At 39.1% G+C, this 25,316-nt stretch overlaps 1 protein-coding gene across 1 annotated transcript in view; it reads right to left on the reverse strand.

The window, feature by feature from the left end:
• LOC120029580 (calcium-activated potassium channel subunit alpha-1-like) overlaps positions 1-25,316 on the reverse strand; it is a 108,848-nt gene that overhangs the window by 77,159 nt on the left and 6,373 nt on the right. The window contains exons 3-8 of the mRNA XM_038974855.1: positions 15,416-15,491; positions 13,364-13,439; positions 11,595-11,765; positions 4,156-4,247; positions 1,570-1,680; positions 920-1,025 (exon numbers count right to left, since the gene is read on the reverse strand). Of these exons, the coding sequence (XP_038830783.1) occupies positions 920-1,025; positions 1,570-1,680; positions 4,156-4,247; positions 11,595-11,765; positions 13,364-13,439; positions 15,416-15,491 (632 nt within the window). The remainder of the gene's footprint in view (positions 1-919; positions 1,026-1,569; positions 1,681-4,155; positions 4,248-11,594; positions 11,766-13,363; positions 13,440-15,415; positions 15,492-25,316) is intronic.

A 25,316-nucleotide genomic window follows, 5' to 3' on the forward strand; every position in this document is an offset into this window, starting at 1 on the left:
ATGTGAGGGATGACAGAGAGATAAAACCTGGCTTTCTGAGGGATGACAGAGAGACTAAATAAGACCTGACTATCTGAGGGATGACAGAGAGACTAGATTAAGACCTGAATCTATCTGAGTGATGACAGAGAGACTAGATTAAGACCTGAATCTATCTGAGTGATGACAGAGAGACTAGATTAAGACCTGAATCTATCTGAGGGATGACAGAGAGACTAGATTAAGACCTGAATCTATCTGAGTGATGACAGAGAGACTAGATTAAGACCTGAATCTATCTGAGGGATGACAGAGACACTAGATTAAGACCTGAATCTATCTGAGGGATGACAGAGAGACTAGTTTAAGAACTGACTCTATACAGACAGATTCTGAGTCCCAAATGGCATCCAATGGGCCATAAGGCTCTGGTCAAATGTAAGGGGAATAGGGAGCCATTTGGGAAGCAGAGAGACTCAGGACATTAGACAGATACCAACCACCCTGGTGCTCCCTCTGAAGACACCACAGCAGAATCAACGAGATCACAACTACATTCAGTCAGAGCTATGAACAGTAGCTATCATACGTCACAGAGCGTTCATTTCTAACTTCTAACAAAGTACTATGTTCTTGTCGTATTTATCCTATTTATTTACCCTTTATCAATCTCAATGATTTACCTGGCTGTTATAAAAGTAACCGATTTGTAACTCTTCATAAAAGGAACCGATTTTGTAACTCTTTATAAAGGTAACTGTAGTGTAACTCTTCATAAAGGTAACCGTAGTGTAAGAGTGACCAAATTGACTTATACAATAAGGACCTGGTATAGTTCTTGAAGAGTTGGTTGGAGATGCACTGTTGAGGCCGTTTGCTCTGCTAGCAGCTGTAAGGAATGAGTCAGGTAGGTTCATATTCATTGAAACAGGCCGGTTACCTTGACTCTGGCCAGGTCGTGTGGGTTGAGAACAGATCCCTGGTAGAACTCCACCTGGGTGAAGTGCCGTTTAAACAAGGCTTCCAGCTCAAGATTAGGGGAAATACTGGGATAGAAAGTAGAGTGTGTTAATGTTAACCAAGGCCTCCATCTCAAGATTAGGTTGTGTACTGAGACAGACAGGAGACCTGTGTTAATGTTAGGGGTCTGAGTGAGGTCTCTTCCTCAGCAAGTCAAATTGCAATTCATTGTGTAGTAATTGAAGTGTAATTTATTCTAATGACGCAACGGGTTGACTCTACCAACGGTTTCCATGGTTTCCACAGTTTCCATGGATCTGGGTTCTTATCAGGATATAGTCATTGTAGAGTCTGAGTATTCCAAAACAAGGAAAGGTGGTAGCAGCTCCCAAAAGGTTGTTGAGGTCATTTTTGGGAGCTGCTATCACCTTTCCTTCTCTGAAACACTCAGTATTGTTATGAGTCTTGGGGCCATTTTCCCAGACTCAGATTAAACCTATAGTCCTGGAATAAAACACACTTTCAATGGACTTTCAATTGGTTTTTATGGTTTTTAGTCCAGGACTAGGTTTAATCTGGGTCCGGGAAACTGGCACGTAAAAGTGTAAGGAAAAAACATGGTACACTTACTTATGGAGAAAAACAATTTCTACATTGACATCATCCCTGTCCTTGTGTAGGAAGTCTTTTAGGAAGTTGGACACACTTTCAAGGGTAATATGACCACAGACCACGATGTGCCTATAGGGAATAAGATCCAGGAATAGTCATAAGATTTAAACTATGGTTTGCTAAAAGCTGCAGCCAAAATAAAGATGTTGATAGACTGCTGGAGGATGTTTCACGTTCTTTCTTGACTCTGAAAATAAAATTTAAATCATACGTTGGATCTGACACAATTTTTTTTTTAAAGACCTGAAAAAGTGGGTTTCCGTGTAGACAACACACACAGCCAGCCCACTGTTAATTTACCAAACAACACATCATTCTCCCTGGTATCTACAGTACATGTTCTTTGATGAACAGGAGTCCATTGTTATGTGAACAGTTGACAGCACTAAAGCCCTTTAGACTGTACAGTCCGTCCTATGTAAGGCCTGAAGGACAGGTCAGGATAAAAAAAATCACAGAGCAGAGAGCATTCTGGCTTTCCACTAACAGATTAAAAATAATGACAATTTCCTTTGTTGGAGATTATGATGCGATTGCTACATTCTACAATCCAGGAAAGAGCTTATCTTTAGTAAGATTCATGTTGTCTCCACAGGGGGGGTAACTTTCAATCAGACAGTATCCCTGCTACAGGATAGTACCTGCAGGATTGTGAGATAAACTATTCATCGTGAGATAAAACTCAGGATGGGGTTAAGAAGGGCATTTCTTTAAGCTGTTATTGCAATGGTCACTTCCATCACATATGGTACCAAACGTATTGGTTTGAAGATGTAGACGTAAGTCATTTATACTAACAACTTCTCACATACCTGCACACGATTTTGAAATAAATCGAACATTGTGTATCTTATTACATTTCTTATTTATCATATTGTAGCTTGTTGACGTTATAGAATTGGGTCTTTATGTGAATATCACAGATAAATTCTATTCATATTTGTATATGAAAAGGTATGAAAAAGGGGAATATACTAGGACAGTAGGACTGAGAGATAAGAATATGAATCACATGAAACAGAAATACACATCCTTCAGAATGCAGAAGAAAGGAGAAGAGAATATATTACCAAAACAGACACTGGCTATAGAGACTTGACTAAAAAAAAATATGAATTATAATATCAGATGCTGGCTATAGAGACTTGACTAAAAAAATATATAAATTACCAAAACAGACGCTGGCTATAGAGACTTGACAATTTTTTTTATTAATTACCATATCAGACGCTGGCTATAGAGACTTGACTAAAAGAAAGTCCCAAAAAATTATCCACAACAAATTAAACAACAAAAAAATTGTATTAAACGAGCCAAGAGAAGTTTGTTCAGAGGGATGAGGCATCCAGGGATTAAGGGCAGAATACTACTGTACTTTGAGAAACACGTGTGTAACTTGAATTTCTCCATATAATCATTCATTGATTGATGTCAATGGGAGATTTGCATGGAAATTTGAGTTATGAGCACACATCTCAAGGTAGTATTTGGCCCCTTCGGGTGTAGGTCTGACTGCAGATTAAGGCCAGGAATGTAGCAGGGCTTGGGAAATCAAATTAACTGGTGGTACCAGACCAAAAAACAAGGAGATAAAAGACAAACTGGAAGCAAGCGAGGAACATGCAAGAGCGTATGTGGACATGAAAAAGACACAAAAGGTAGGTAGCTAGACCACTTTATTAACATTCATTTGAAATAATCTGGGAATAAATTAGATTTAGATTAGCTAATTATTTAATTGATGGTTAGTCCCGTTTTGTAAGTCTGTTTCCTAGGACACTTAAGACACTAGTCACTGTTTTTTTTTTTTTTTTAATTGTGAAGTATTTTCAATGACATCATCTCTGTCATTAAGATAGAACATATAATGTTAAAAATTCAATATATTCATGAATTTTAGAAATGCTATATAAAATGACTACAACTCTAGTTGGAATCAGTAGTGACTTTACGTGCCCCTCAAAAAATAATAAAAAATTATAATACATGCATTGTGGTGGGTGGTAAGATGCATATGACCGGCAAACACAAAACACAGACACAAACATGTAAACATTCTAGTAAATAAATGAGTAAAACGTTCAAGCATATAGCAAATAATATAGCAAATAATGCTTTTGACACGATGACGGCTAGCACACAAATACCGGTACAAAGCAACAGCGTAAGCTTTTCATGGCCAAACTCTCCAGTCACCTGTGTGACTTTAAAAAATATATTTTTAAAAGGTCTAAACTTTTTAATATAAAACATTTTTAGAATAATTACTGGTACTCCTCTTTAGGAGAGGGGGGCAATTTGAGAAGTCACACCAAAACCACACCTTTTAGAATCATTTTTTTGTTTGTTTATTTGTTTGACTTACTTTCTGCCTCGGGTCGAGTTATAACTCCCTCCGTATTTCTTCCGATTAAGGATGAGAGCAGCAATTTCTGGCACGTAGCGAGCAAACATGGCCTACATGCATGGAACAGAGAAAGAAAAGGGCATGCAGAGGACGATTCTACTGCGGCAGAGGCAGTAGAGCCTCCCAGTAATACTTACTTTCTCCCATTAACAGCACTATAGGAACCACCATATTTCTTGCGGTTTCCTATTAACTCTATGATTTCAGGGACGTAGCTCGCAAACATGGCCTAAGGAGAAGATAGGAGACAGAAGAAGAGACTAAAACAAAGATAGGCAAAGAGAGAGAGAGCAGGGCGTCTATTTTTGCTTCAAATATATCCGTAAAATCTGAAAATTCTAGAAAAAATGTAATGAAAAAGAATAGAATAGAAAATTTCCAAAAAAAAATTGTTTATTTCTCTTGATACAATAGTTGATGGATAGAACAAGTCAGAATACTACATTATAGTAAAAGTTAGAACAAAATCTGAAATTATGTAAATGTTATCATATTCAGATTCTAGGGGGATAAAAGTATGATAAGCAATGAAGAAAGAAAAAAAAGTTAGGAAATTTAACTTAACTAGCTTTTACGGATATTTAGTTAGGAAAAAAGCAGGAAAATGACACAGTTGACACTCTGTATGCCAATCTGTTATTGAAAAAGTTGAAAGGAAGAAAAAAACCTTATATGCCATGTTTTGTCCAACAAACACTTATGCCAGGTTGATTTGAATAGCACAGCCTACAGTAACATATCTGCAAATTTTAATTTGCTGAAAAATGTGTTTATCCAATAGATTTGAGGCCTTGTGTATGCTTAAATTTGACATATAATATAATGTATAAACTTACAGTATATACAAAGTGTACAAAACTGATATACAGTATTGTATACATGTATGTAAACTATATAATATAACTTACATAAATGTAACTAAACTTGGGTAGGAGAGTGATTGGTAATCATCAAATTGGTAGAGTCACTGATAATACTCTGAACTACTGTAGTAGTACTGTACTACTGTCTGAACTAACTACTGTAGTAGTACTGTACTACTGTCTGAACTAACTACTACTGTCTGTACCAACTACTGTAGTAGTACTGTACTACTGTCTGAACTGACTACTGTAGTAATACAGTACTACTGTTTGAATTAACTACTGTAGTAGTACTGTACTACTGTCTGAACTGACTACTGTAGTAGTACTGTTCTACTGTCTGAACTAACTACTGTAGTAGTACTGTACTACTGTCTGAACTAACTACTGTAGTACTGTACTACAGTCTGAACTGACTACTGTAGTACTGTACTACTGTCTGAACTAACTACTGTAGTAGTACTGTCTGAACTAACTACTGTAGTAGTACTATACTACTGTCTGAACTAACTACTGTAGTACTGTACTACTGTCTGAACTAACTACTGTAGTAGTACTGTACTACTGTCTGAACTAACTACTGTAGTACTGTACTACTGTCTGAACTAACTACTGTAGTAGTACTATACTACTGTCTGAACTGACTACTGTAGTAGTACTGTACTACTGTCTGAACTAACTACTGTAGTAGTACTGTACTACAGTCTGAACTAACTACTGTAGTAGTACTGTACTACTGTCTGAACTAACTACTGTAGTACTGTACTACTGTCTGAACTAACTACTGTAGTACTGTACTACAGTCTGAACTAACTACTGTAGTAGTACTATACTACTGTCTGAACTGACTACTATAGTAGTACTGTACTACAGTCTGAACTAACTACTGTAGTACTGTACTACAGTCTGAACTAACTAATGTAGTACTGTCCTACTGTCTGAACTAACTACTGTAGTACTGTACTACAGTCTGAACTAACTACTGTAGTACTGTACTACTGTCTGAACTAACTAATGTAGTACTGTACTACTGTCTGAACTAACTACTGTAGTACTGTACTACTGTCTGAACTAACTACTGTAGTACTGTACTACTGTCTGAACTAACTACTGTAGTACTGTACTACTGTCTGAACTAACTACTGTAGTACTGTACTACTGTCTGAACTAACTACTGTAGTACTGTACTACTGTCTGAACTAACTACTGTAGTACTGTACTACTGTCTGAACTAACTACTGTAGTAGTACTGTACTACTGTCTGAACTAACTACTGTAGTAGTACTGTACTACTGTCTGAACTAACTACTGTAGTACTGTACTACTGTCTGAACTAACTACTGTAGTACTGTACTACTGTCTGAACTAACTACTGTAGTACTGTACTACTGTCTGAACTAACTACTGTAGTACTGTACTACTGTCTGAACTGACTACTATAGTACTGTACTACTGTCTGAACTGACTACTATAGTACTGTACTACTGTCTGAACTAACTACTGTAGTACTGTACTACTGTCTGAACTGACTACTGTAGTACTGTACTACTGTCTGAACTAACTACTGTAGTACTGTACTACTGTCTGAACTAACTACTGTAGTAGTACTGTACTACTGTCTGAACTAACTACTGTAGTAGTACTGTACTACTGTCTGAACTAACTACTGTAGTACTGTACTACTGTCTGAACTAACTACTGTAGTACTGTACTACTGTCTGAACTAACTACTGTAGTACTGTACTACTGTCTGAACTGACTACTATAATACTGTACTACTGTCTGAACTGACTACTATAATACTGTACTACTGTAGTACTGTACTACTGTCTGAACTAACTACTGTAGTACTGTACTACTGTCTGAACTAACTACTGTAGTAGTACTGTACTACTGTCTGAACTAACTACTGTAGTAGTACTGTACTACTGTCTGAACTAACTACTGTAGTACTGTACTACTGTCTGAACTAACTACTGTAGTAGTACTGTACTACTGTCTGAACTAACTACTGTAGTACTGTACTACTGTCTGAACTAACTACTTTAGTACTGTACTACTGTCTGAACTAACTACTGTAGTAGTACTGTACTACTGTCTGAACTAACTACTGTAGTACTGTACTACTGTCTGAACTAACTACTGTAGTACTGTACTACTGTCTGAACTAACTACTGTAGTAGTACTGTACTACTGTCTGAACTGACTACTATAGTACTGTACTACTGTCTGAACTGACTACTATAGTACTGTACCACTGTCTGAACTGACTACTATAGTACTGTACTACTGTCTGAACTAACTACTATAGTAGTACTGTACTACTGTCTGAACTAACTACTGTAGTACTGTACTACTGTAGTACTGTCCTGGTCAGTCCCTGGATGGGAGACCAGGTGCTGCTGGAAGTGGTGTTGGAGGGCCAGTAGGAGGCACTCTTTCCTCTGGTCTAAACAAAGATCCCAATGCCCCAGGGCAGTGATTGGGGACACTGCTCTGTGTAGGGTGCTGTCTTTCGGATGGGACGTTAAACGGGTGTCCTGACTCTCTGAGGTCATTAAAGATCCCATGGCACTTATCGTAAGAGTAGGGGTGTTAACCCCGGTGTCCTGGCTAAATTCCCAATCTGGCCCTCAACCATCACGGTCACCTAATGATCCCCAGTTTACAATTGGCTCATTCATCCCCCTCCTCTCCCCTGTAACTATTCCCCAGGTCATTGCTGCAAATGAGAACGTGTTCTCAGTCAACTTACCTGGTAAAATAACGGAAAAATAAAAAATAAATAAAAAAGTAGTACTGTACTACTGTCTGAACTGACTACTATAATACTGTACTACTGTAGTACTGTACTACTGTCTGAACTGACTACTATAATACTGTACTACTGTAGTACTGTACTACTGTCTGAACTAACTACTGTAGTACTGTACTACTGTCTGAACTAACTACTGTAGTAGTACTGTACTACTGTCTGAACTAACTACTGTAGTAGTACTGTACTACTGTCTGAACTAACTACTGTAGTACTGTACTACTGTCTGAACTGACTACTATAGTAGTACTGTACTACTGTCTGAACTGACTACTATAATACTGTACTACTGTAGTACTGTACTACTGTCTGAACTGACTACTATAATACTGTACTACTGTAGTACTGTACTACTGTCTGAACTAACTACTGTAGTACTGTACTACTGTCTGAACTAACTACTGTAGTAGTACTGTACTACTGTCTGAACTAACTACTGTAGTAGTACTGTACTACTGTCTGAACTAACTACTGTAGTACTGTACTACTGTCTGAACTAACTACTGTAGTAGTACTGTACTACTGTCTGAACTAACTACTGTAGTACTGTACTACTGTCTGAACTGACTATTATAATACTGTACTACTGTAGTACTGTACTACTGTCTGAACTAACTACTGTAGTACTGTACTACTGTCTGAACTAACTACTGTAGTAGTACTGTACTACTGTCTGAACTAACTACTGTAGTAGTACTGTACTACTGTCTGAACTAACTACTGTAGTACTGTACTACTGTCTGAACTAACTACTGTAGTACTGTACTACTGTCTGAACTAACTACTGTAGTACTGTACTACTGTCTGAACTAACTACTGTAGTACTGTACTACTGTCTGAACTAACTACTGTAGTACTGTACTACTGTCTGAACTAACTACTGCAGTACTGTACTACTGTCTGAACTGACTACTATAATACTGTACTACTGTAGTACTGTACTAATGTCTGAACTGACTACTATAATACTGTATTACTGTAGTACTGTACTACTGTCTGAACTGACTACTATAATACTGTACTACTGTAGTACTGTACTACTGTCTGAACTGACTACTATAATACTGTACTACTGTAGTACTGTACTACTGTCTGAACTGACTACTATTATACTGTACTACTGTAGTACTGTACTACTGTCTGAACTAACTACTGTAGTACTGTACTACTGTCTGAACTAACTACTGTAGTACTGTACTACTGTCTGAACTAACTACTGTCGTAGTACTGTACTACTGTCTGAACTGACTACTATAGTACTGTACTACTGTCTGAACTGACTACTATAGTACTGTACTACTGTTTGAACTAACTACTATAGTAGTACTGTACTACTGTCTGAACTAACTACTGTAGTACTGTACTACTGTCTGAACTAACTACTGTAGTACTGTACTACTGTCTGAACTAACTACTGTAGTACTGTACTACTGTCTGAACTAACTACTGTAGTAGTACTGTACTACTGTCTGAACTGACTACTATAGTACTGTACTACTGTCTGAACTGACTACTATAGTACTGTACTACTGTTTGAACTAACTACTATAGTAGTACTGTACTACTGTCTGAACTAACTACTGTAGTACTGTACTACTGTCTGAACTGACTACTATAGTACTGTACTACTGTCTGAACTAACTACTGTAGTACTGTACTACTGTCTGAACTGACTACTGTAGTACTGTACTACTGTCTGAACTAACTACTATAGTAGTACTGTACTACTGTCTGAACTGACTACTGTAGTAGTACTGTACTACTGTCTGAACTAACTACTATAGTACTGTACTACAGTCTGAACTAACTACTGTAGTAGTACTGTACTACAGTCTGAACTGACTACTGTAGTAGTACTGTACTACTGTCTGAACTAACTACTATAGTACTGTACAACAGTCTGAACTGACTACTGTAGTAGTACTGTACTACTGTCTGAACTGACTACTATAGTACTGTACTACTGTCTGAACTGACTACTGTAGTACTATACTACTGTAGTACTGTACTACTGTCTGAACTAACTACTGTAGTACTGTACTACTGTCTGAACTGACTACTGTAGTACTGTACTACTGTCTGAACTGACTACTGTAGTAGTACTGTACTACTGTCTGAACTGACTACTGTAGTACTGTACTACTGTCTGAACTAACTACTGTAGTACTATACTACTGTCTGAACTAACTACTGTAGTACTATACTACTGTCTGAACTGACTACTGTAGTACTGCACTACTGTCTGAACTAACTACTATAGTACTGTACTACTGTCTGAACTAACTACTGTAGTACTATACTACTGTCTGAACTGACTACTGTAGTACTGCACTACTGTTTGAACTAACGACTATAGTACTGTACTACTGTCTGAACTAACTACTGTAGTAATACTGTACTACTGTCTGAACTAACTACTATAGTACTGTACTACAGTCTGAACTAACTACTGTAGTACTATACTACTGTCTGAACTAACTACTATAGTACTGTACTACTGTCTGAACTGACTACTGTAGTACTGTACTACTGTCTGAACTGACTACTATAGTACTGTTCTACTGTCTGAACTGACTACTATAGTACTGTACTACTGTCTGAACTAACTACTGTAGTAGTACTGTTCTACTGTCTGAACTAACTACTGTAGTAGTACTGTAATACTGTCTGAACTGACTACTGTAGTAGTACTGTACTACTGTCTGAACTGACTACTGTAGTAGTACTGTACTACAGTCTGAACTAACTACTGTAGTACTGTACTACAGTCTGAACTAAGCCTTCTTCCATTGTTATCCCAAATAGAAATAATCAAGTCAAATCAACATAATAATAGTTGAATGGTTTTGGTTGCATCATGCTAAGTGTTGTGTGTAACTGGTCTAAACTGATGTGCCATGTTGACCATCGCGCTGGTCTATAGATCACTCCTTTCACTGTGTTTGTTGGAATTTGGGGAGGGGACCTCAAGCATTGAGTGATCTGAAACCACACATTACTTAAGTTAACAGCGGGGAATTATAAAACCAATCTTACTCGTTTTGAACCATATAGAAATGCAGTATATACTCAGAAATAAAACTATACAAAATATAACAATACATGTAAATGTGTATACCTTCAGTACAATTATTATTATTATTATTTTTTATTTATTTTTTATTTTATTTTTTTTAATCCCATTTTCTCCCCAATTTTCGTGGTATCCAATCGCTAGTAATTACTACCTTGTCTCATCGCTACAACTCCCGTACGGGCTCGGGAGAGACGAAGGTCGAAAGCCATGCGTCCTCCGAAGCACAACCCAACCAGCCGTACTGCTTCTTAACACAGCGCGCCTCCAACCCGGAAGCCAGCCGCACCAATGTGTCGGAGGAAACACCGTGTACCTGGCCCCCTTGGTTGGCGCGCACTGCGCCCGGCCCGCCACAGGAGTCGCTGGAGCGCGATGAGACAAGGATATCCCTACCGGCCAAACCCTCCCTAACCCGGACGACGCTATGCCAATTGTGCGTCGCCCCACGGACCTCCCGGTCGCGGCCGGCTGCGACAGAGCCTGGGCGCGAACCCAGAGACTCTGGTGGCGCAGTTAGCACTGCGATGCAGTGCCCTAGACCACTGCGCCACCCGGGAGGCCAGTACAATTATTATTTAATAAGTACTATGGGCGTATAATACTTACAAATATAATGAACTTGACAATAATAAACAGCCACGGAAAAACATCAACTACAAGACAACAATAGAGCTTTGATTTTCAACAGGCTTTTGAAGTGCAGAGACTTCCCAGCTGTTGGTAAGAGCAGCAGTGGACAGGTATCGTGATGGCTGGAGGTGTGATCGTATGCATGAAGCATATAAGCGGGTTAGGTAGAAATAAAATAAGAGGGGGTTTTACCAAACCACCGAGGATGAAGAACACCATGAAAAGTCGTCCCAGGGTAGTTTTGGCGTACACGTCTCCATAGCCCACAGTGGACATGGTAACCATCAGTAAGTAGACACATTCCCAGTAGGAAAGTGACTGGGAATTTTGGAAGTTTTCCCAAGGATCCCCTGAGTTTTCCACCTAGAACAAAGGTCACAATACTGGATATTGAAAGAGAGGAACAGAGAGCCTTTTTCATGTACTCAATCTTGTATTATAATTTACTAACTCACTCTCACTCACTCATCTGATTTATTACTTACTTACTCATTTATTTCTTAGTTACTTTGTTACTCACACCTTGTACTGACTCCAGAACTGTAAGGAACTTTTACATTTTCAGAAGCAATGACTATGCTACCATCTAGAGGCCCTACACATTTTAAAAACAGACTCATACATATTCCACAGTTATAACATGCATCAAAGTACTGTAGCCATTTTCTGTAACTGTATTTTTTGTATAGTTACAGGATATATCTCTGTAGGATATCTAATGTTTGTAGGATATCTCTGTAGCTGTATCTCTGTAGGATATCTCTGTAGGATATCTCTGTAGGATATCTCTGTAGCTGTATCTCTGTAGCTATATCTCTGTAGGATATCTCTGTAGGATATCTCTGTAGGATATCTCTGTAGGATATCTCTGTAGGATATCTCTGTAGCTATATCTGTGTAGGATATCTACTGTTTGTAGGATATCTCTGTAGGATATCTCTGTAGCTATATCTGTAGGATATCTGTGTAGGATATCGACTGTTTGTAGGATATCCCTGTAGGATATCTCTGTAGCTGTATCTCTGTAGCTATATCTCTGTAGGATATCTCTGTAGCTGTATCTCTGTAGGATATCTCTGTAGGATATCTCTGTAGGATATCTCTGTAGGATATATGTGTAGGATATCTACTGTTTGTAGGATATCTCTGTAGGATATCTCTGTAAGATATCTACTGTATGTAGGATATCGCTGTAGGATATCTCTGTAGCTATATCTCTGTAGGATATCTCTGCAGCTATATCTCTGTAGCTATATCTCTGTAGCTATATCTCTGTAGGATATATCTCTGTAGCTATATCGCTGTAGGACATCTCTGTAGCTATATCTCTGTAGCTATATCTCTGTAGGATATCTCTGTAGGATATCTGTGTAGGATATCTCTGTAGCTATATCTCTGTAGGATATCTCTGTAGCTATATCTCTGTAGAATATCTACTGTATGTATGATATCTCTGTAGGATCTCTCTGTAGGATATCTCTGTATCCTTTTCCTGTAGTCAAATGACCAATCCTCCCTCTAGTGGCGCCATGGGTGGAATGTTATTCATATTTTTCACAATTTCCTAATTAATAAACATTATTTGTTTTAAACCTTCTGAAAATCCCATGTTTCTATATCAAACGGTTTTTGTTATATTTCAGTCTTCTGTGATGTATATAAAGTGTAATATTGGGATTCAAACTCAAAATGGAAAACATTTCAACTCTACATCTGACATGGTCCAGGTGTCTTCTTCTTTTTAAACCATGTGTGTGAGGTGTAGACTTTTATTTCAAAGTAGATCTGTTTAAGACTACCAAGAATCACTCTGTGTGACCCTGATTTAGCCCACTGCAGTATTAAAGGGGCTAGGTTGTACAATACTTTACTTAAATTGATGTCTGTTAGATGTGTCAGAGACTGAATATTTACAATCATATAGTTCTTCTGTTTCGCCTTTATGGTGCTGGGTAACTCACCAAATGTATGAAGCCTGCAGCTGTTAGCCATGTGCTTATGAAGATTGAACACAAGTTCACCAGTTTTATGGAATTGCTATTGAAAACAAGAGAGCCAGACAATATCAATGAACATTGATAGTGTTGAACACCAAAAGACCTGCCTTGTGAAAGTTGAAGTGTACGAGTACAGGATCCATATTTGGTAATAAAATGCCGGTAGCACTTCAATCGACCTGTTTGTCAAAACAGTGCCGTAATACAGTCATGAACATAACAAAAAGTAGTTTGGTTTCTCCAGTTGTTACTATATTCCCTTGCACTATAAATGCCTACCGGGGATTTTGTTTAAAGAACATCCTTTAGGATAAAAGGTGATATCTGGTTACAGAACCTCCTTTAGGATAAAGGGTGATATCTGGTTACAGAACCTCCTTTAGGATAAAGGGTGATATCTGGTTACAGAACCTCCTTTAGGATAAAGGGTGATATCTGGTGATATCTGGTTACGGAACCTCCTTTAGGATAAAGGGTGATATCTGGTGATATCTGGTTACGGAACCTCCTTTAGGATAAAGGGTGATATCTGGTGATATCTGGTTACAGAACCTCCTTTAGGATAAAGGGTGATATCTGGTTACATAACCTCCTTTAGGATAAAGGGTGATATTTGGTTACAGAACCTCCTTTAGGATAAAGGGTGATATCTGGTTACAGAACCTCCTTTAGGATAAAGGGTGATATCTGGTTACAGAACCTCCTTTAGGATAAAGGGTGATATCTGGTTACAGAACCTCCTTTAGGATAAAGGGTGATATCTGGTTACAGAACCTCCTTTAGGATAAAGGGTGATATCTGGTTACAGAACCTCCTTTAGGATAAAGGGTGATATCTGGTTACAGAACCTCCTTTAGGATAAAGGGTGATATCTGGTTACAGAACCTCCTTTAGGATAAAGGGTGATATCTGGTTACAGAACCTCCTTTGGGATAAAGGGTGATATCTGGTTACAGAACCTCCTTTAGGATAAAGGGTGATATCTGGTTACAGAACCTCCTTTAGGATAAAGGGTGATATCTGGTTACAGAACCTCCTTTAGGATAAAGGGTGATATCTGGTTACACACTGAGCTGCTCAACCCACAATATTATGTAACAGCAACAAAACAACAATTTTATGATGTTAGTCTTTACTGTATATTCCTATGGTAATATTACAGTCTTTACTGTGTATTCCTAAGGTAATGTTACAGTGACTTGCATTGTCCTGTCCAGTATTAGTCTGGCCTGACCCCAGTCCATTTATGCACTGTTTGTTCTGTCCTGCTCTGCCCTTACCTTCATCACAGTTAATGAGTCTGGGGATTATTCTGAAGCATTTTGTTGAGCTATAAGCTCTTCCTGACATCTGTGCATCACCAGCTTTAATTCTAAGCAGTAAGGTAAATGATATAATTCATCATGTTGCATGATGTCCAATAGGTTTCCAAGAGCAGAATCATCAATTCAGTATCAATTTGGAATTGACGAAAAATTGAATATAGGATATATTATACATCATATAGAACAATACTAAACATGTAATCACTTTAGGTTTTAAAAGTAAAATATATGATTTGCTTGTTATCATAGCAGTACAATATAATATAATACGGTACATTTTTTAATTCCCCAAATATGACAGAAATATACCAAACTGTTCCCCCAGTAATCCAGCAGGACTGAAAGTAGGCCATGCTCACTTGACTAGCTGTCAATAACAAAAAATCCAATAACAAAGTTGCACAAGTTCCGAGATGAAGTTCTATATTTAACACATGTCCAGTAGCTACTGTCCATTAAAACGCCCGCAGTATCAGAAGAGCCAGTAAATCTATTGTATAATTGTAAAACTGTGTCAATATTCATCACAAATGAAGTCAGAATTACAAACACTGTCATAACATAGCGCATGCAAATATTTGAAATACTACTAATACAAATACTAATACAAATACTAATACAAATACTAATACAAATCTAATTCTACTTAACCTAAATACACTGAAGGTGGAGAAAATTAAAATGCACTTACCTTGTTTTTAATATATTCAAAAACTGTAAGATTTCTGAGAACTGTATCAATCTTAAGGCCCTTAAAAACCGTAAGCCTGTGTAAGAGAAAAGTACAAGTTACTCAGAGTGAATTCTTTGCAAATGTTATTTACATCAAGTCATTGTTATTCGCCTGTACACAGTAAAGCCAGTAAAATCACAGCAAACCAAATTGCATACCTTTGAGGCCTTCATCCATCGTTAAAAGCTTTAATGGACTCATGGCTAATAACAAACTAAAGAGCCCTTCAAAAAAAATTAGCAGCACCAAAGCACAACCAAGGTATAGGCCTCTCAAAACAGCAGCAGAGAAGCAAGTAGCAGAAACTACCAAAAAAAAAGTATTTAAAAACCTTATTCAAAACAACACAGTCTGCATCAAAGAATCTTCTGAAGAATAAATACAATGCCAATGTCTCGTACAGAGTTTTAATCTCAGGAGACTCACTAAATCACAAAGCACAAGCATCTACCAGAATCATTTTTCATTACTAAAAGGACTAAAAGAGTGAACAAGCAAGAGATGAAAACCTGGATTAGTCAGACCAAAGACAGGTGGACCGGCCCAGTTTAGACGGGTCAACAGCCATGACGTCAAATAATCCCACATTGTAGCCATTAAAAAAATAATATCTAAGTACCCTTCCAAGAGCTCAAGGTCAAAGGTGAATTGCCACAAGCTGTTGCATCATTACCTTCAAAGATCTGTGCCACACACACACACACACACACACACACACACACACACACACACACACACACACACACACACACACACACACACACACACACACACACACACACACACACACACACACACACACACTCTCTCTCACACACACAGAGTATAATCTGATCATCCAACAAATGGATGTGAAATAATTAATTGCTTATTGTTATAGCACCGAAGGCTGTTTCAGTATGGCAACTGTATTTCAATCCCACAATACCCTGCTGGGGATAACTGTGTACTGCAGCAGATGCACTGTAGACGTAAACCTGCTGTGTTGCCAACGTTGAGTCACTGAGGACATTTATTGACATTTGTTTTATAATTGTATTTTCCTCCTTTCTCAATGATTATTGTCCATAAATCCCTAAATGATAACATCACATTATGTAACTCATAATGAGCTTGGATAGTGAATGAAATGCCCTTAAAACAAAAATGACACACTGACACAGTCAGTGTCAATCCCAGAAAGTTACTAAAAAAAAACATTCCAATAGTGCACAATTCTAGGCCACTAAAACCTCTTATATGTACTCTACCAGCACAGAGCTGTGTACCATGGTGTTCACGACTCACTCTGATTCCTGCACTGAGTCCTGCACTGTAAACAAATTACTCTTTGGATCAACCTACAACAAAATGTGTCAACTGGTTACAAGTAAATTAGTTCTCAATTGAAATAAACAACATTTGTCGATACCAAATATATGATTCTATGCTGTTATATTTGATTATTAACAAACCAATATTTCAAGTTGTAACCTATTTTTGTCACTCAAACCAAATTCCCCCTTTGGTTAAATAACATAAATACTCACTAATATATATATACCAAGTAGATGTTTCACTTTGGAATAACTTATCCAAATTTCTTACATTTCTTAATTTCCTGTTCATCAAATATTGGTTCCATAACATAAAAAAATGGCTTGAAACACTTTCTTTACATAACACTGTCACATTAACTGCACTGTAATTTACTGGCAGCCAGTCTTGTCGCTGCAACTCCCCTACGGACTCGGGAGAGGCGAAAATCGAGAGCCATGCGTCCTCCGAAACACGACCGTGCCAAGCCGCACTGCTTCTTGACACATTGCTTGCTTAACCTGGAAGCTAGCTATACCAATGTGTCGGAGGAAACACCATCCAACTGACGACCGAAGTCGAGGTACCTGGCCTGCCACAAGGAGTCGCTAGAGCACGATGAGACAACCCGGCTGGCCAAACCCTCCCCTAACCCAGAAAACACTGTGCCAGCTGTGATCAAACCCAAGGCTGTAGTGAAACCTCAGCACTGCGATACAGTGCCTTAGACCGCTGCGCCACTCAGGAGGCCCTGTACCTTTTTCTTTACAGTGACTTATAGAGATCCTACTAAATTACTAGAAGGGCTATGTCATGAAACCTCAAAGTTCCAGAATGCAGTGAAAATGGCAGCTATATCAGCCAGCTAGCTAACAAACATACAGTGGAGATAAATTAATCAAATTCATTATTTTACACACTATCTTATCATAGCACTGGCAAACCGTGGAAGACCAAGTCCCAAAATGGCTGTCCATAATTACATCCTAAGAAGGTTCATGTCCATTTTATTCTAATTCCATGCTTACAGCTAACTTTGATTTGATTTGAATTAGCAGCCAGTAAGTTACTATTAAAAACAACCAGAATTTTTTTTACAGTATGGGTACAATTTTGTAACCAAATGGTGACCGTCTGATCAATGGAAACCTTTCTAGGCTTTCTAGGCTCTTTATGTCATTGAAGATTCAGAGCTGGCAATGAACATATAATTATATTTAAAAAAACATAGCACATTACCTGGAATGACAGGTAACCAGAAATAACAAACTGGAAGTCCCGCCCCCAATAGGCCATGCCTCCAACTCTTCTGATAGGCTGCCCGCTATGCAATGTGAATGCACATGAGGTGTTGAAAGGAATTTAAACGTTTCCTTTCAAATAAAATAATCACATTGATCTGTCAAATTCGTTAGCTAAACCGCAGCCCCAAGAGTAAACAATCACGTGAAATATTCCCTGCCTTTGGTAACAAAAACGTTACAGATGAAAGACGCTGCAGTAAATCCAATATCTATAATCTATAAATACAACATGAACCATTTAATGTCTCACTTCCTCATGCTCATTTTTTGTATTGATGTTAGAGAATTTCCCGACATGACCTCTCTCTCCTTATCTCTTTCTCCAACTGACATGGTGGCCGGCAGTGGAGGAGTTTTTGGACCAGGCACAAAAAAACAACCTCTGGATTTATATTACATCCTACTAATAATGTCCTACATTGTCTAGCCAGGTCTTACGGTCCTACCCCAGTAGGAGATGAAATGGAAGCAGGTCCTACCCCAGTAGGAGATGAAATGGAAGCAGGTCCTACCCCAGTAGGAGATGAAATGGAAGCAGGTCCTACCCCAGTAGGAGATGAAATGGAAGCAGGTCTTACCCCTAGTAGGATATGAAATGGAAGCAGGTCTTACCCCTAGTAGGATATGAAATGGAAGCAGGTCTTACCCCAAGCAGGTTATGAAATGGAAGCAGGTCTTACCCCTAGTAGGAGATGAAATGGAAGCAGGTCTTACCCCAATGGAAGATGAAATGGAAGCAGGTCTTACCCCAGTAGGAGATGAAATGGAAGCAGGTCTCACCGCAGTGGGAGATAAAATAGAAGCAGGTCTTACCCCAGTGGGAGATAAAATGGAAGCAGGTCTTACCCCAGAGTATGATATTAAATGGAAGCAGGTCTTACCCCAGTAGGAGATGAAATGGAAGCAGGAAGACACAGGTTGTCCCGGTCCTCTTTCTCCACGGCCTGCTGATGTTGGTCCATCTTGACCCTGTAGCCGTTCTGAAACGTCACGGAGCGCGTGCCCCCATCGGGCCCTCTGTACACTAACATCTTAGTCAGAATCATGATGTCTAATCTCTTCTAAGACTGACAAATAATTACGTCAGGCAAAGCTTCCCGAAATCCATAGTAAGTTTCCCAGTTGTTGAGTTTCTCGTCAGTCAGTGTGTAGATATGGTTCTGTTTAAGGCTTCACAACATCCTCTGGATCCGCGTAACCCAATTCCTTTACAACAGCTTACTCTATCAATCCCCTGCTTCTGTCCCCTTCCTTTATCACACAGCAAATCAATCAAAGGCTCTCAGTATCCATCTCAGACAGCAGAGAAAAGAGGAGGAGATGGGTGCAACATGTCTCTGTCCAACCAAGAAGAGATCAAAATAAAACATGTTCTGTAGGCGTGTCGGGATCAGATTTCCCACAGATACTGTAGTATCCTCGTTATGATCATCGGTGGTGTACGTCAAGCTGAAAACAAGCCCCTGTTCTGTTCCATCAGGATATTACAGCATAAGATCCTTGTTTGAGCTCCTTGTTTGAGCTCCTTGTTTGAGCTCCTTGATTGAGCTCCTTGATTGAGCTCCTTGTTTGAGCTCCTTGTTTGAGCTCCTTGATTGAGCTCCTTGTTTGAGCTCCTTGTTTGAGCTCCTTGTTTGAGCTCCTTGTTTGAGCTTCTTGTTTCAGCTTCTTGTTTGAGCTCCTTGTTTGAGCTCTTTGTTTGAGCTCCTTGATTGAGCTTCTTGTTTGAGCTCCTTGTTTGAGCTCCTTGTTTGAGCTCCTTGTTTGAGCTCCTTGATTGAGCTCCTTGTTTGAGCTCCTTGTTGTGTAATGTAATGTGATGTGATGTGATGTGATGTATTGTGATGTAATGTAATGTGATGTGATGTGATGTGATGTGATGTAATGTGATGTTATGTAATGTAATGTAATGTAATGTAATGTAATGTGATGTGATGTGATGTGATGCTTTTCAGTCTGTTGTACAGTAGGATTGCTGCCTTTTCCTGCTTTGAGCTGCTATGTGGTATGTGACAATAGCTAGCGGTCATCTTTTATAACAGCAGTTGTCATTAATTCAGGGTCATTGCTCTTCCACTAAAATCCAGAGAAAAAATAATGAATGATTGCTAAAGCCTCTCACCTCTAGACAGAGTTTGACTCGGGCACTGACACATCTCGTGGTGATACACATTCTTTCTGGTGACAGTTTTGAGGAGTTACGATACGTTCTACCCTAAAATGACTGTCTGTGACAGAAGGTGGCCGACTGCTGTCTGATGAGATGTACTGTACATTGTCTGGTAGTAATGGGACAGACAGTCTTGTTGGCCCCTGTCTTTTCCTGTGTGTGTCTTGCTAAGTCATATCAAGACATCGTAGGCCTATAGACTTCCAGTGAAATCACAATGTCCAGAATCAAGACAAAACATAAAACCTAACAGAATATAACATTTTCAAAAGCATCTCTTTAAGTGCAATCGTTAAGGCTAGTTTCAGTGGACAGCTGAACGGTAAAAGCCTATTTCTGTGTTTACTTGTACAGCTCATGAGTAAAAGGCTGGAGCATTTAGAACAGGAATTAGCTGCTGTCTTTTCTAAACGGGTAGCTGTCTTTTCTAAATGGGTAGCTGTCTTTTCTAAATGGGTAGCTGTCTTTTCTAAACGGGTAGCTGTCTTTTCTAAATGGGTAGCTGTCTTTTCTAAATGGGCAGCTGTCTTTTCTAAATGGGCAGCTGTCTTTTCTAAATGGGTAGCTGTCTTTTCTAAACGGGTAGCTGTCTTTTCTAAATGGGTAGCTGTCTTTTCTAAATGGGTAGCTGTCTTTTCTAAATGGGTAGCTGTCTTTTCTAAACGGGTAGCTGTCTTTTCTAAACGGGTAGCTGTCTTTTCTAAACGGGTAGCTGTCTTTTCTAAACGGGTAGCTGTCTTTTCTAAACGGGTAGCTGTCTTTTCTAAACGGGTAGCTGTCTTTTCTAAACGGGTAGCTGTCTTTTCTAAACGGGTAGCTGTCTTTTCTAAATGGGTAGCTGTCTTTTCTAAACGGGTAGCTGTCTTTTCTAAACGGGTAGCTGTCTTTTCTAAATGGGTAGCTGTCTTTTCTAAACGGGTAGCTGTCTTTTCTAAACGGGTAGCTGTCTTTTCTAAATGGGTAGCTGTCTTTTCTAAACGGGTAGCTGTCTTTTCTAAACGGGTAGCTGTCTTTTCTAAATGGGTAGCTGTCTTTTCTAAACGGGTAGCTGTCTTTTCTAAACGGGTAGCTGTCTTTTCTAAACGGGTAGCTGTCTTTTCTAAACGGGTAGCTGTCTTTTCTAAATGGGTAGCTGTCTTTTCTAAACGGGTAGCTGTCTTTTCTAAACGGGTAGCTGTCTTTTCTAAATGGGTAGCTGTCTTTTCTAAACGGGTAGCTGTCTTTTCTAAATGGGTAGCTGTCTTTTCTAAATGGGTAATGTTCTGTTGCTCCCTGGGTTTCATCCCTACAAGGCTCTCACAAAGTTACTTACTAAAACAGCAATGGCTTGAATTTAATTGGAATGACAAACTGGTTTTATTTTCTGTCCAGAGGTATCAAAAACTAAATCAGTTGAACTTCCAACTAAGAATCATTCGACGTGGAAACTCCACTTGTAAAGTAGCTAGGCAACAGCAATCAACAGAATTACTAAGTATGTTGCCGAGGGTAGACTATAAGCAGTTAGCTATAGAACTAACTTGGAGGGTAACCTATAACCAGTTAGCTATAGAACTAACTTGAAAGGTAGACTATAAGCAGTTAGCTATAGAACTAACTTGGAGGGTAGACTATAAGCAGTTAGCTATAGAACTAACTTGGAGGGTAGACTATAAGCAGTTAGCTATAGAACTAACTTGGAGGGTAGACTATAAGCAGTTAGCTATAGAACTAACTTGGAGGGTAGACTATAAGCAGTTAGTTATAGAACTAACTTGGAGGGTAGACTATAAGCAGTTAGCTCTCTCCCGACAATCTGTCCCATTCAATGTTTTATAACTTAATTGTGTGAATTGTTTGTGTTTGATTGTTAGTGTATATCAATTCTCCATTTTCTATATCACCAGTAGTACATTTACAATGAATTCCTATAATTTATCATCTACAATGTTTGTTTGGTTACGGTAATTTCTGTTAATGCAATCAATATATTATTATTACAGTCTTGTACCGTTCTCGTTGTCGGAGTGGACACGGTGTTTGCAGAGAGTACAACCTATGCTTGTGAGAAACAAGTTTTGGTTAATTTCATTCCATTTACGAGTTTTGTCAATTTAGTCATTGTATTTTGTTTGGAGTGCTCCTGTCAATGTTGAGTAAGAACATGCACCTGATTATGTATAGAAGGAGGCCTATAGGCTACCTGGCATATGTAGGCATATACAGTACCTTGCAAAAGTATTCATCCCCCTTGGCGTTTTTCCTATTTTGTTGCATTAAAACCTGTAATTTAAATGGATTTTTATTTGAATTTCATGTCATGGACATACACAAAATAGTCCAAATTGTTGAAGTGAAATGAGAAAAATAACTTGTTTAAAAAAGTTATTATAAAAAAATAAAACTGAAAAGTGGTACGTACATATATATTCACCCCCTTTGCTATGAAGACCCTAAATAAGATCTGGTGCAACCAATTACCTTCAGAAGTCACATAATTAGTTAAATAAAGTCCACCTGTGTGCAATCTAAGTGTCACATGATCTGTCACATGATCTCAGTATATATGTTGTTCTGAAAGGCCCCAGAGTCTGCAACATCACTAAGCAAGGGGCACCACCAAGCAAGCGACACCATGAAGACCAAGGAGCTCTCCAAACAGGTCAGGGACAAAGTTGTGGAGAAGTACAGATCAGGGTTGTGTTATAAAAAAATATCTGAAACTTTGAACATCCCACAGAGCACCATTAAATCCATTATAAAAAAATTGAAATAATATGGCACCACAACAAACCTGCCAAAAGCCCACCAAAACTCACGGACCAGGCATGGGGGGCATTAATCAGAGAGGCAACAAAGAGACCAAAGATCACCCTGAAGGAGCTGCAGAGCTCCACAGCGGAGATTGGAGTATCTGTCCATAGGACCACTTTAAGCTGTACACTCCACAGAGCTGGGCTTTACGGAAGAGTGGCCAGAAAAAAGCCATTGCTTAAATAAAAAATAAGCAAATACTTTTGGTGTTCGCCAAAAGGCATGTGGGAGACTCCCCAAACATATAGAAGAAGGTACTCTGGTCAGATGAGACTAAAATTTAGCTTTTTGGCCATCAGGGAAAACACTATGTCTGGCGCAAACCCAGCACCTCTCATCACACAGTGAACCATGGTGGTGACAGCATCATGCTGTGGGGATGTTTTTTATCATCAGGGACTGGAAAACTGGTCAGAATTGAAGGAATGATGGATGGCGCTAAATACAGGGAAATTCTTGAGGGAAACCTGTTTCAGTCTTCCAGAGATTTGTGACTGGGACGGAGGTTCACCTTCCAGCAGGACAATGACCCTAAGCATACTACTAAAGCAACACTCGAGTGGTTTAAGGGGAAACATTTAAATGTCTTGGAATAGCCTAGTTAAAGCCCAGACCTCAATCCAATTGAGAATATATGGTATGACTTAAAGAATGCTGTACACCAGCAGAAACCCATCCAACTTGAAGGAGCTGGAGCAGTTTTGCCTTGAAGAATGGGCAAAAATCCCAGTGGCTGGATGTGTCAAGCTTATAGAGACATACCCCAAGAGACTTGCAGCCTTTCTGCAAAAGGTGTCTCTACAAAGTACTGATTTTGGGTGGGGGGTGAAAAGTTTTCTGTTTTTTTGTCTTATTTCTTGTTTGTTTCACGATAAAAAATATTTTGTATCTTCAAAGTGGTTGGCATGTTGTGTAAATCAAATGATACAAACTCCCCAAAAAATCCATTTTAATTCCAGGTTGTAAGGCAACAAAATAGGAAAAATGCCAAGGGGGTGAATACTTCCGCAAGCCACTGTAAATGGGCCCACATGGTGATCTGATAGTATTTCTGATTGGCTTAACGCAACACCACTAATGACCTGTGGAGCTTCTCAAAGTCATATTTTCTTCACCTCAAACAGCAAGCAAACAACATCTGTTTTTACATCCATTGAGAATAACAATAGTTCTTCAATGTATTTGAAAAATCATTCTAGATCTCTCTCTCTCCCTTTCGATAACCACTCAGCATAAAATGTAAAAATGACATGTCCTGATCAAGTGAAAACATCATAAAATAGACCTACCTGAGCTCGTATCTCTTGTGCAAACGGCCTACAGCAGTATCTGTCCTGAGCTCGTATCTCTTGTGCAAACGGCCTACAGCAGTATCTGTCCTGAGCTCGTATCTCTTGTGCAAACGGCCTACACCAGTATCTGTCCTGAGCTCGTATCTCTTGTGCAAACGGCCTACACCAGTATCTGTCCTGAGCTCGTATCTCTTGTGCAAACGGCCTACACCAGTATCTGTCCTGAGCTCGTATCTCTTGTGCAAACGGCCCACACCAGTATCTGTCCTGAGCTCGTATCTCTTGTGCAAACGGCCTACACCAGTATCTGTCCTGAGCTCGTATCTCTTGTGCAAACGGCCTACAGCAGTATCTGTCCTGAGCTCGTATCTCTTGTGCAAACGGCCTACACCAGTATCTGTCCTGAGCTCGTATCTCTTGTGCAAACGGCCTACACCAGTATCTGTCCTGAGCTCGTATCTCTTGTGCAAACGGCCTACAGCAGTATCTGTCCTGAGCTCGTATCTCTTGTGCAAACGGCCTACAGCAGTATCTGTCCTGAGCTCGTATCTCTTGTGCAAACAGCCTACAGCAGTATCTGTCCTGAGCTCGTATCTCTTGTGCAAACGGCCTACAGCAGTATCTGTCCTGAGCTCGTATCTCTTGTGCAAACGGCCTACAGCAGTATCTGTCCTGAGCTTACTGGCGCAGGAAATAATATTTCATGCAATGTTGCAAGTTTGCTAGTGTGAGCTTCCAGCTGGACCCAAATTGATAGTTGTTACAATGTTTCAATTTTCGTTGCAGACAAGTTATGTAGACAATGTAATTTGTACAATATGTATTTTTACCTGGATATTTTCTACTGGCAGGCTGCAATGCTTATTGCGTCATGATTGCAAGGTGTCCCGATATCTTTTCCAACTGTTCCGTTATCTGGTTTTAATGTCCATTCTAGAATGCCGTTCTAACCAATCAGAAACGAGTATTCAACAATTTTTTATTTTTTTTATTTATCCATTATT

This window comes from Salvelinus namaycush, chromosome 35, assembly GCF_016432855.1.
Source record: "Salvelinus namaycush isolate Seneca chromosome 35, SaNama_1.0, whole genome shotgun sequence".
NCBI classification, from domain to species: Eukaryota; Metazoa; Chordata; class Actinopteri; order Salmoniformes; family Salmonidae; genus Salvelinus; species Salvelinus namaycush.